This window comes from Micromys minutus (genome assembly GCF_963924665.1).
Source record: "Micromys minutus genome assembly, chromosome: 1".
In the NCBI taxonomy this organism is placed as follows: domain Eukaryota; kingdom Metazoa; phylum Chordata; class Mammalia; order Rodentia; family Muridae; genus Micromys; species Micromys minutus.
In genome coordinates, this window is record NC_137969.1 from 58,471,394 (window position 1) to 58,484,525 (window position 13,132).

The 13,132-nt window shown below is 40.2% G+C and overlaps 1 protein-coding gene across 1 annotated transcript in view; it reads right to left on the bottom strand.

The window, feature by feature from the left end:
- The window catches only part of EPRS1 (glutamyl-prolyl-tRNA synthetase 1), a 63,993-nt gene that overhangs the window by 33,088 nt on the left and 17,773 nt on the right, over positions 1-13,132 (bottom strand). The window contains exons 9-13 of the mRNA XM_080930570.1: positions 11,362-11,533; positions 8,286-8,519; positions 6,926-7,010; positions 6,083-6,142; positions 67-177 (exon numbers count right to left, since the gene is read on the bottom strand). Coding sequence (XP_080786696.1) covers positions 67-177; positions 6,083-6,142; positions 6,926-7,010; positions 8,286-8,519; positions 11,362-11,533 — 662 coding nt within the window. The remainder of the gene's footprint in view (positions 1-66; positions 178-6,082; positions 6,143-6,925; positions 7,011-8,285; positions 8,520-11,361; positions 11,534-13,132) is intronic.

Here is a 13,132-nt window from a genome sequence, read left to right on the forward strand (position 1 = left end):
CAGAAAATATCTAAGCCATGCTCCTCTCTGACAGAAGGAAATACAGCGGTTACAATGCAGGGCGACCTTGGGGTGTCTGGCTACTTCCTTCATCTCCTCCTGGGCGTCCAGGACTTTCACTGGGATCACTTCCTTCTTCAGCAATGCGACATACCTTGGAGCCACAGGATCAATAACCTGCAACAAATATCTTCATGTACACACTGAAATACGTAGTAACACGTCATAAATAAAGTAAGTAACAGTACAGGAACACTAACTGGTTTTCTTTGTTACTGCATTTACTACTTTTTTAATGTTAATTCTTTAATATTTAGCTTATCTGTTCATTTCTTTACTATGTAACTGTCAAGTAAAGTTTAATAAGAAAAATGAAAAAAAAAAACTAATTACAAACCAACAGACACAGAAGATTTAAAATTTCCTTTTCCCCATATAACAACTGGCAGGTAAAAGAAACTGAAGGAAACAAGTCAGAAATATTTTGAAGGTAATCTTTAAATCTAGCAGTATTTGAAATGAGGAAAGATCCTGAGAGAGTTATAAATTAAGATCTAGAGAATTTGGTACTCAGTTCTGCGCTGCTAGAGATCCCATTTGAAGGAATAAAGACATTAAGAGTTTCAAGTATCATTTCTGTAATAGGCTAAGCACCACAGCATCATCTATAAAGCAGAATAACATTAGATCACTATAATAAGGCAACTCCATAGTTTCAAAGAACCAACAAGGTCATCCTTTTGAGCTAAATGCTACACACAAGGTGAAGCTCTATACTGGGAAAGAGAAACCTGAAATACATCTGGTCTTAAGCATTTTGGAAAAAGAACACTCAATGTGTATACAGAAAAAACACTACATTCCCAAACCTACCATGAACTTGGCATGGACAGGCACACTAAGTATTTGTAGATGTGCTGAATGAATCATCTAACTGTGCTACAAGCCATTCTGGAGCCAGTAAGAAGTATCCACTGACCATGGACAATAGGTAAGGACAAGTACTTAGATACTAAATACCTGGAGAAAATGAACACAAAAGTAAATGCAGAGATAGGTCAGCTATCTCATACTGGTGGTTCTTGTACAGGGCAGGATGGCTGGGTTAAGGGGAAGACCTTTCCGATAGATAGATAGATAGATAGATAGATAGATAGATAGATAGATAGATAGACAGACAGACAGACAGACAGACAGATAGATAGGCACAGACAGACAAATGCAGTCAGATAATATTTAAGTCTCTAAAATGTCTTTGAAAAGCAATACAACTCAAAAGAGGATTAATTCCAACATGCTGCTGCTATCTTCCTTATCTACAAATGGTTCAGGTTTTTAAAAGCTGCATATGGTGGCATAAGACTAATTCCAGTGTCCAGGACACCGAAACAGCAGAATCGCTGTGATTTCAAGGCTGGCCTGGTCTACTTAGCAAGTTCAAGAATAATAGTCAGGGTTACAGAAAGACTGTCTCGCAACAACAAAAGGGGAGGAGGGGCATTTTCATGTCTAGAGTAGCTGTCTGTACAGATGGCCTACGCAAAATTTGTAAATTTGTTTTTAAAATTTATTCTTCAAAATGTATCAAGCAAATGTTAAGAACCATGAATTATTTTAAAAATTGGAATGCACAGCCAGAAATCACAGATCACAACTGTTGATTTTAACTACTTCAGAAGGTGAGGCTGGAATATCACTTCAACACAGGAACTGAGACCAGTCTGGGCAACCTAAAGAGACCTCAGATTAAAGAAAAATGGAAAAGAAAGAAAGAAAAGAAGGAAAACAAAGAAAGAAAGAAAGGAAGGAAGAATCCCTTTCAGCTCTAAAGTTATATAATTCTAAGAGTCTGAACCAGTGGTTTTGAAATAACTCCAAAGAATCTACAGATTTCAAAGAGGAGCCTGAAAGAGTCCCAGAGGATATTACAGGGTGAATCTGAAAGGTCTCAGGCTTATTTATGCTTAAGCACTTGCTCAGCAGCACTGTTATGATGGCTGAGCATTTGAGAGGAGCCTGGCAGTACCACACAGGCCATTAGAGAAGGTAACACCCACAACCACCCAAGAGTAGCAGCAGCTAGCAGCTAGGGACGAGTGTCACAACATGAGCCTGTGGATGGCATCACACAAACAACACCAGAACAGGGAGAAAGGGAGAGGTCGAGAACAGTGTGACTGCCCTTCCCAGACTTCTGACAGCTATGGCGTTCAGTCAAGAGATGACAGAAAACTCCTCTGGGAAAACTGCTGGCTAAAAAGAGGTTACTACATGGGAGTCTGGAGGGTGGCACAAGGCTTAGGGTTTGATTTCCAGCACACTTGGGGTAGCTCAACTGGCTGTAAATTCAGTCCCAGGGGACCTGGTACCTCTGTGAACATTAACTAGGCATACATATGGGGCAGATATATTTGCAGACCAAGTATCTGTACCCATATAATAAAATAAAATTTTAAAAGTAAAAACCCTTTTTTTTTCTTTAGTTCCAACATGGGGGTCTTCTCAATGGCCCAGCTGCTTCATCTTACAGAAGTTTAGCCCCTGCTCGAAGCTTTCCATCTCTCCTGTGTCCCCTATTAAACATGAACAGATAAACCAGAAATGCCATAACATGGCTACTAATGCAAAAACCACGGAACATACATAGAAAGCTATTTTGAAGATCTTTGAGATGTGACAGTAAAAATGAGAAATCCAACAGGAAGTTAAGATAACCAAATCAATGGAGAGTGAAAATAAAATTGGAGGTGATGTTTGCACATGTCCAGAGAGAAGAAAGACTGAGATGTAGCTAAGTGGTAGAACCATGTGCATTGCATACCAGTGTGGGAGAAAGGAAGAAGACAGAGAAGGAAGCAAAAAAGAAAACAGGATTTACACATGTCTGCAACTGCAACACTTGAGAGGCAAAGACAGAGGCTAGAGAATCACTGTAAGTTTGAAAGTCAGGCAGGGCTGCACAGTAGAACTGTCTCAAAAAAAAAAAAAAAAAAAAAAAAAGAGGGCTGTATGTTAAACTTCAGAACTGAAGGAATGAGTTCTAGCTAGAACCACGTGTTATTCCAATGGATGCTGATGAAAACAGACCCACATTAAGGTATACTACAACTTCCAAGTAAAAGAACAGGTCATAGCCAAGCATGGTAGCCCCACAGACTCAGGCAGTAAGATCCTAGGCTACAAAGTTAAGAAAGACCCAGTCTCAGAAATAAACCATCACACTTACCAGGCAGAAGTCTAACACAGAAGTAAGCACCTAGAGACCCTGTTTGTTCCTCAGACTGAAGTGGGATGGCTACTTTGAATCTGCAAGTCAAGATCAGTCTAGCCAACACAATGAGCCTTCCTTTAAAACATGTGACTTTTAGAATGCCATATAAAAAGGGTCTTGGTAGATCAGAAAGAAGAACCAGCTAAAACAGTAATGCCTGTACCCCTATAGTCCCAGGAAATGGGTGATCTATCCCAGACAGAAAGAAAAGGCAATCCCCTTGGTGATAGGTAGAGGTCTGGGTGTACAGCTCTGCTCCTAATGCACAAAAACAAGGGACACCACCAGAGAGGCTCACAGGTTCTGACAAAAATTCTCCAAGAGCAAACTAAAGAACATGTGTAGTGCCAGTAAGGAATCTGGTGACTTCACAGAACCTCTGAGAACCAGGGGTCAATAAATGCAAAACAAAACAAGTGACAGGAAGAAACCATATTCTTATAAAAAAAACCAGACCAAAGTCTCCTGTCCAATCACAGGAAGACAAGTGATGAAAACCCAGTACTATCCTGCATGCCTAGAGTACGGACAAGCTCCACAGGAGTCATCCAAAAACTCAGCAAGGAGGAACGTAAAGGGAAGAAGCTAGAGAATCGTATGTCCCAGAGAAATACATTGCATATATCTGAAATAAATAAACACATATAGCTTGATTAGACTTAGACCTATGAAGGTTGTGTGTAAAAACACAGACATCATGAATTGTGCAGGCAAATCGATTGCACTTGGGAATATCATCCTGAGTAAGGTAAACCAGAGCCAGAAAGACACATATGGTATGTACTCACTTTTACATCAATATTAGCCATAAAGTACAGGATAATCACAGTTCACTCCTCAGACCAAAGAAACTGGGTAATAAATAGGTCTCAAGGGAAAATGCATTAATCTCACTCAGAAGGGAAAACTAAATAGTCATCAGAAGTAGATGGAGAGAGAAAACTGGACAGGAGAGGAGGTAAAAAGGGGAACAGGGGTGCAAAGTGTGAATGAAAATTGATGTGGATCATCTCCGGTGACTAGCTGGAGACTAGGATGAGGGAGGATATGGGGAATCTCTGGGGTGACCTATCTGAGATTCTTACTAAACTGGCCACCTCCTGTAGCTAGGCAGGACTTCTAGAGAAGGAAGGAGACATCAATCCACCCACAAAACCTTCAACACAAAATCTGTCTTGCCTACAAGATGTACAGTGATAAAGATGAAACAGAGACTGAGAAAACACCCAAACAATGAATGCCCCACCTTGAGACCCATGCCATGGGAAAGAACCAATCCCTGACACTATTAATGATGCTCTGCTATGTCTGCAGACAGGAACCTAACATAACTGTCTCCGGAGAGGCTTCATCTAACAGCGGATAAAAGCAGAGCCAGACACCCACAGCCAAACATCAGGAGGAGCTCGGGGAGTCTTGTACAAGAGTTGGGAATGTAAGTGAGCAAGCTGGAAGGGTCAAGGACACCAAAAGACCTACAGAGTCAACTAACCTGGGATTATGGTGGCTTACAGAGTATGGCCACCAACCAGGGAGCATGCAGGAGCTGGACCTAGACCCTCTATACATTTGTAGCAAATGTGCAGATTGGTATTCACGCAGGTCTCCTAACAAGTGAACAGGGGCTGTTTCGGTCTCTGTTCTCTGCCATTGGATCCCCTTGCCCCTAGTTGGACTGCCTGGTTGGGTCTCAGTGGGAGAGGATGTGCCTAGTCCTACTGGGACTAGATGTCCCAGGGTGGGGTAGTACCCAAGGGGGCCCCCAAGGGGAAGAGGTAATGGGGGGAGGGACTTGTAAGATTGTAAGGGTGAGAAGGGGGGAGCTATGGTCAAGATATAAAGTAAATAAAAAAACAAACTATTGAAAAAACAAAACTCATCTGGAAAGGAAAAGAAGTACACAAATATTCCTTGTAAATTCTATGTGTTTGTTATTAGTAACTGCAGCAACAGAAAGAACCAATTAATGATTCCTTAATATATAATAACTCACTAAAGTAAAAAGCTAAATAAATTCAAGACACATGCGAGACAAGCAACTACTTGAGGCAAGACATCAGCACAACCAAGCAGCAACATCAAGGAAGAATTTACAGATCACAATCACAGGACCCGCACCGCAGAACGTGCAATCTAACGCTTCGCCTTATTATAGTGTCCACGCATCTGCTTCCAATTAGGGATTTATAATGTCCATATGCATGATTCCTGGTTTGGTTTTCCAATTAAGATAGCTTTTTTTCCCCAAGTTGAAAGCACAGCAATTGTCTTTAGCAAACCTTCATTACAACCCAATACAATATGTAAGTTTTTAAACTATGTCCTCTCAGCACACAAGGGAACAGAGGAATGAAATTAGCCAAGCCCCCCTTTGCCACAGAAAACAGAGGACATATTTGGCAAACTAGGGATGATGCACTGTCAACAGGTTTGATTGTGCAAGTCTTTACAGAGATGTGATTGTGCTTCAACGCTGTATAACTCCTCAGTCTGTAACATGTGCTATGCTAGAAGCTATGTTTAAGGCAATACAAGTATGAAGTGATACCTTCTTACAGAGAGCTCGCAGCTTGAAAGCAGAAAAATGAAATGCAGAGTGTTTGTAAAAGATTTAAGGAAAAACTATTACCATTTCCCATAAATTTGAGTTTGTTGTTTTAATAACTGTTCCTTGCTGGGGCAATTAACATGTTTAGTCCCCTTATCCATTAGAGAAAGGAATCATTCCATTCCACAGCCTGCACAGTTACATGGTGCAGAGGACCTGCTCTGCAAAAGCACACCAGTGAGGCAAAGGAGAGGATTATGTACCTTTTTGTTAAACGCCCAGATTTTGTCCCATTCCATGTTTACAACAGACCTCGAGGAGCCCTAGAAAAGCAATAAAAATAGTTTAAGAATGAGAAATGCCAACTTCAGTGGATAAAGGTATGTGCCACCAAGCCTAATAACTTGGAACCAACACGGTAGGAGAGAACATATCCTAATAGGAGCTTTCTGACCTCCACGTGCATACTAAATATAAACTAAACTAAAAAAAAAAAAAAAAAAAAAAACCCAAATACCAAGAAGATTTGCTCCAGTTAAGCATACTCAGAACAGCAAACAAAACAAATGCTTGCAGATGCTCTTCACTGAAACGGAGACCTTGGTGTCCAGCATTCCTTGCTGGGAGTCATTCAGTGGACTGCTCAATGTAGACACCTGACTACCCACCACATGAAAATAGTCCACTGTTTTTGTCCTAATCTCTTATTATTACAAAACATTCATTTATTCCTTTCAGAAGTCTATTTTTAGGCAGGCACTGTGGTGTGCATGCTTGGGAAACAGGCAAGAAGATCTCTATGGCCAATCCAGTCTACACAGCAATTTCCAAATGAGCCAGATACACATAGTGAGAGGGGGACAACAACCCATCCTTGCTAGGCATGGAATTACCTATCTATAGTCCCCGCACTCAGGACCCTAAGTAAGGCAGGGAGGTCACCAGGAATTCAAGGTCCACATGAGCTAGAGTGAAACCTTATTTCAAAAAGAACAAACCTAACGGTGAACCACAATGTAATCCACACAAACATTCACAGGAACAAAAGGGACAGCAATGGGAGTTCTTGGAAACTCAGGGGAACTGGGAAAGAAACAATAACTTGCCTGAGCAGCAATGAACTGCTTCAGCCCCTCAACTGTCATCCCTCTTCTCAGAACTCCACGAACTGTAGGAAACCGAGGGTCATCCCTGGGAAATATGCACATTGTTAAACAGATTTTTTACATCACTTAGATACAGAGAGAAGATTCCTGTGTTTGAATAGTAAATTATATTCAGAACAAACTGTGGTAGCACAGGCCTGTAATCCCAGCACCTATGAGGTCGAGGCAAGAGGAATCTCAAGTTTCAGGTCAGTCTGAAATACATAGTGAATTCAAGCTCAACCTTAGCTATAGAAATCCTATTTCAAATTAAATAAATGATATTCCCTTGTTAATGTTTACCTTGGTAAGTGTGATGGTAACATGCCTCTAATTGCTGTACTTGGGAAGCAGAGGCTGGCAGATCTCTGTGAGCTCAAAGCTAGCCTGGTATATATAACAAGATGTAGGCCGGTAAGGGATGTATAGTAAGACTGTCTCAAATAACAAACTGGGCAAGATATGGAATTATGTATATACAAATGTTATTGATATTTGGCTTAGATTTAAAAATTTCAGTACAGCTGCAATTATATCCTTTATAAAAGATAGTGCCCAAGATAAACCTACCTTTTATCCAACTCGGCTCTATAACAGAACTGAAATTTGCTGGCATGTGCCTACCACACAGAATATCCCTATCTTGGTCTGAAGACGCTAGCTGAGAACTCAGGATCCTCCAGCCTTCATTTTTTGAGTGACAGAATTATAGATGTTTGTTCCTGGCCACCATTATGCTGATAGTATAAACCAACATACAAGTTTTTATAGGCAAAATAGTGGTTTTAGATTTATAATCATGAAAATCCAGATATATGGGCCTGGTTTATATATATACACACATGACTATCATGGTGATTTCCAGCTTTACTCTAACATTCCAAAAATCCTATGGACATTACTCCTATCCACAGCAATGTTCTTACTGTTTCAAGGAAATGTCTACAACTAAGGTGGCCCTGGAGCCCACTGCACCCTTGCATCAGGTCAGGGCCATTTGGATCTAGAGAATACAGAGCCGAGAGAAATCTCACAGCCACACCAGAGTGAAGTGTGCAGAGTGACAGAGACAGCTCTAGGAAGCAGTTACAACCACTCTGTATTAACGCCAAGATCCACACCCAGAGAACATGGCAAGCACAAATCTCACTCCCCTATGCCATGGTCTACAGCAGGCAACACGTTCATCATATATGTCAAGGGAGAGGCCCCAAGGCACCAGTTGAACCAGGGATGAACTAGGGATCTCATAGGCCTAGAGGCCTATCCACTACACCACTCCCTAATCAAACCTGACAGCACCATGTGACATCAGACATACCAGCCATCTACCAGTCCTTCATTGACGAACCACGTGAGCTTTCTTTTGGACAGCACTGTGTTGTTGAGATTTAAGCGACTGTATTCCCAGATGTATGGTTTCCTTATGCCTAAAGCTTCAATAATCCAATAAAACTGCTCATCTCGGTCATGGTATTCTGTTGTCCTCAAGGCATGAGTAACACCTTCAATGCTGTCCACGATAGGGCAGGCAAAGTCATATGTTGGATAAACACTAAGAGGAAAAGAGAATGGTTTTCTAAATAAAATCACACCATGTTATCTTCCCCACCTTTAAACATTAACAGCCAGATTTTTTTTTCTTTTTCTTTTTTGCTGGATATTGTAGCTCACACTTATAATACCAAATTTGGGGCAACAGAAGCAGAAAGATCACTACAAAACCTGGGATACCTAACCACACTACACACACACACACACACACACACACACACACACACAGAGAGAGAGAGAGAGAGAGAGAGAGAGAGAGAGAGAGAGAGAAAAACAAAAAAGTTGAGAATGTTTTGATATACTTTGAGTATTCAGGTAGAAATAAACAATTGATTGTTTTTTTACTATTATTTTTATTTTATGTGTTTTCCGGGTTTTGCCTGCCTGCATGGGTTGGTGCACTGTGTATGTGCAGTGCATGCCGAGGCCAGAAGGGAATGGTAGATCCCATGGAACCAGTCACAGATAGTTGCAAGCTGCCACGAGCTACTGGGAATTCAAATCTTCTAGAAAAGCTTTCAGTGCCCTTAACCAGTGAACTACCTCTTCAGCCACACTGGTTTTATTTTCTGAGACAACGTCTCACTATATAGCCTTGGCTGGCCTGGTACTCAATATATAGTTCAGGCTAGCCTTGAGCTAATGGCAATCCTCTACTTCCTGAGTACTGTACATTATAGGTATACACCACCATGCCCAGTAAGTCAGCAAATTTGCAATTTAATATTAGTTCAGTATTAGTTTAGCAAATTCTATAGTATTTCTGTAATCATCAATATATATTGTAACAGCAGACAACACACTATACATAGAATTAACATGAAATCTAGCCTTTAAATATCCTTAGTAATCCCTAAAATTCTTACTATAGTTAGCTGCGCTCAAGTGACTAGAAGATGGCTCATGGTGTAAAGGCATCTTTACCTGACGACCTGAATTTAATCTCTGGAACCCACGTAGGAGGATGAGAACTGACACTATCAAGTTGTCTTCTGATTGCCACGTGTGTGTTGTGGCACATAAAATTACTTATATAAATATTAAAAATGGTAAAAGAGAAAAGAGATGTGCTCAAGAACAGAGTGTGGCAGGCACTCAGGAGGCTGTAGCAGGAGGATCAACAGATGGAGAGACACTGCTTCAAAGAAAGCAAGAATGAACTTTGGTAGGAAGGAAGGAAAGAGTGAAGGGAGACAGGTAAGCAACAAAACATTTCATTCAAGATAAACTTATTTTTTACCCTGTGCTGGGGACTAACCCAGGTCTTCTGAATGCTTGGTAAGCTCTGTCCCCGACCTGCCAGGGCTTATGGCAGTACCATCAAAAAAAAAAAAAAAAAAAAAAAAAAAAAAAAGACCAAAGCAACACAACAAACCTTAAAAGGTGATTTGATTTGTGCCTAAAATGAAGTCTCAATGAACATAGAGCGTCCTCTGGTGTATCTGAAGATGGTAGCATTGTACTCATTTACATAAAATAATAAATCTTTAAAAAACAAGTAAAAAATACTATTTAACTTGAAAGAAAAATATTCTTAAAAATTCAGGAAAATAAATCGAGTTACAACATATAATATTAAGGGAGAGGTCACATATTTATCAGAAAGAAAAGAACTACATTCTTCCTCATAGGAAGAACAATCTATGTATATAAGAAAACAAATGTACACATAGGATCATGTGGAAAAAAAACAAGAGCGAGTATCTACCAGGGGATGAAGAAGGACCAAAGTAGCTAACGCATACAAGTTATAGAAAGGACAGGAAGTGAACTGTTTTTCTAGTTCTCTGTCATAGATTTTTGTTTGTTTGTTTTGGTGGTAGAGAGATACATAAAAATGTATTTAATAATGAAAGTGTAAAATCCGATGTGGAGCTCCACAGCTTCAGAACAGCTACAGAGGTTCACTGAGATGAACAGGCTTTGGGTCTGGTGCAAGTTTTTATAATAAAGTTTGTTAAAGAAAAAAAAAATTCTACAGCTTATGTTACAAAACAAAAGAAGACTGTTGAAGAAAAGTCTTAAAGAAGAAGATCTAAAATTAGGGGTGCTGGTTAGTGGCAAGCATGTGGCCTTGAGCTCAGGCCTTAGAACAATTTTAAGAATTGTTCTAAGAAGAATTTTAAAACAAAACAAAACCTGGGAATTTATAAATACCTCCAAGAAAAAATAGTCAAAATGTTAAATGCACATGCTCTCTTCTATTGATTTGTTTACACTTATGTAAATTTTTATAACATTTGTGTCTTTATGCTCAGAAAAAAGTATTTATTAGAAGAGAAACATCTTTATCTAAATATATACACTTACATACTTAGTCAAGACATCGAGGAAAATTGCAAAGTGCCAAGAACTATTTTTTTTAAAGAATTAGTTATTTTGGGTTAGAGAGATGGCTCAGTGGTAAAGAGTATGTCTTAAGACAGCTACTGTGACCTCATATAAATAAAAATTAATTTAAAAATATTTTTAAAAAGAATTAGTTATTTTATGTTATTTGAGTATACTATAGCTGTGTTCAGACACATCGGAAGAAGGCATCAGGCCTCATTACGGATGGTTGTGAGCCACCATGTGGTTGCTGGGAACTGAACTCAGGGTCTCTGAAAGAACAGTTAGTGCTCTCAAATGATGAGCCCTCTCTCCAGCCTCCATGTGCCAAGGACTTTTATAGATGGAAATGTTCTTGGATAGCTAAGTCAGAAAGCCATCCCCGAAAGGCCACTTGGCCAACTCACCTATAAAGAACAAAGGCACTGGCTTCCCAGCTGTGCTGTAACCTTCCCCCATTCTTATACAGGAGCAAAGCAGGGCTACCCAACATGGCGAAGAGGCATACTTACTTGTATTTATTCCCAGTTCTCGGGTGGGGCTGGATTTTGCATCGGTAAAGGGTCGGGTCCCTCATACACCCATTGTTACTAGTCATGTCAATTTTTGCTCGCAGGCAACAAGACTGACCAAATTGGCTTCCTCTTTTCATTTCTTCCCACATTTGTAGATTCTTCTCAACAGCTGTAATGTAACAGGTATATTCTGACTGATATAAATCTTCTTTTTGTATTGTGGACACATCCCATTAGTCTAAAACTACATTAATAGATGGGTATGTTAGAACATGGTGGTGGTAAGTCCCAGCACTCAGGTGGCTGAGGTAGGAGGAAGAAACACAAGACTGGGGTGGGGGTGGGGTTCTCAATGGAATGCTGAGAAACAGACAGATAGCAAACCTTAACATGTCTGGGAAATACGCTTTATGAATGCTGCAGGACATTTCACTAAGACAGAATAAGGGGAAGGCCTTCTCATCTCTAATGCCCTCACTTCCCATCAAGGCACAACTAACCAGTTAGCCATTCTACTCCACCAAGTTAGACACTGTGAGTTTAAGGTAGAATCATTCTTTTCCTTTGCTGTATCATAGCCAGGAGACAGAGCAATTTGTCCTAGTCTTTGGTTTTCATGAAAGTCCCTTAAAGCACCCCAGTGTGGCACAGGAAATGCCTGGCACTGAGAAAAATGAAAGATCACAGAAACACAGTGGTACAAGGCATAAAGGACTCTACACACTGAGTGGCTCCAGCTCCACCTACATCAGAATTCTAAAGCCCATTCCAGCAGGATAAGAAAGAGCTGCTGAGCAGTGCGCCTTCCTGTGGAAACGTCTGAAGTTACAATGCATGTGTCACTTTACACTCAAATAAGTAAAATATTCTCAAAGTCCGGTTAATGCCCTTTGAGAATGCAATTAAAAAAAAAAGTTTACTGTAACAATTTAAATTTTCTGTGCTTCCCAAATGAAGCTCTGGCAACATATTGCAATGAATAAAAATAGCTTGATTCATACTTGGTGGTGGCTCACACCTTTAATCCCACCACTTGGGAAGCACCACATCTCGGCCCTCCAAGCCAGCCTGGTCCATAGTGTACAAGGTGAGTTCCAGGATAGTCAGGTATATACAGAAAAAAGAAGGTGAAGACAAGTCATGAATAAGAAAGACAAGGAAGTCTCTTATGGGGCATTTAATATCAGACGGTGCTACACCTCTTCTATTTGTTGTCTGAAAAGTAGAGATAATCTTGACTGCTGGGATATAAAATGCCTTCCAAGGCTGAGTACCTGGTCCCTAGCTGATGGCGGTTTTTGAAAGCTATGAGACCTCTGGTGCAAGACTAGGGTTATACCTCAGCATCAACTCTGGTCCTACTCCATGCTTCTAAAGTCAGGAGCACATACATAAGCCATATTGTCATCTCCCAACAAAAATGACAAGCTGCTGAATTCTAACACTGGACTGCACTATCTTACATCTCTTGTCTCTCATGGCCCTAAGATGCTTCTGACATAGCACTGTAGAAGTAACTGAAAAGGGTAGAGACTTTATTCAAGGGACACTGCATCAATTTCGGGTGATAATAAACTTACACATTATAGTAATCACACACACACCTACATGGTCACAGCATTTTCAAACACTTTAGGACTAGTAAGTATTTATATTAAAACAGCTTTAAATGTTACAGAAAGAATATATCAAATGAAATCAATGCAAGAGACTGCATACAAGCGAGGTGCTAGAGACAAGACCCTGCACACAGGTTCTGTGCAGATAA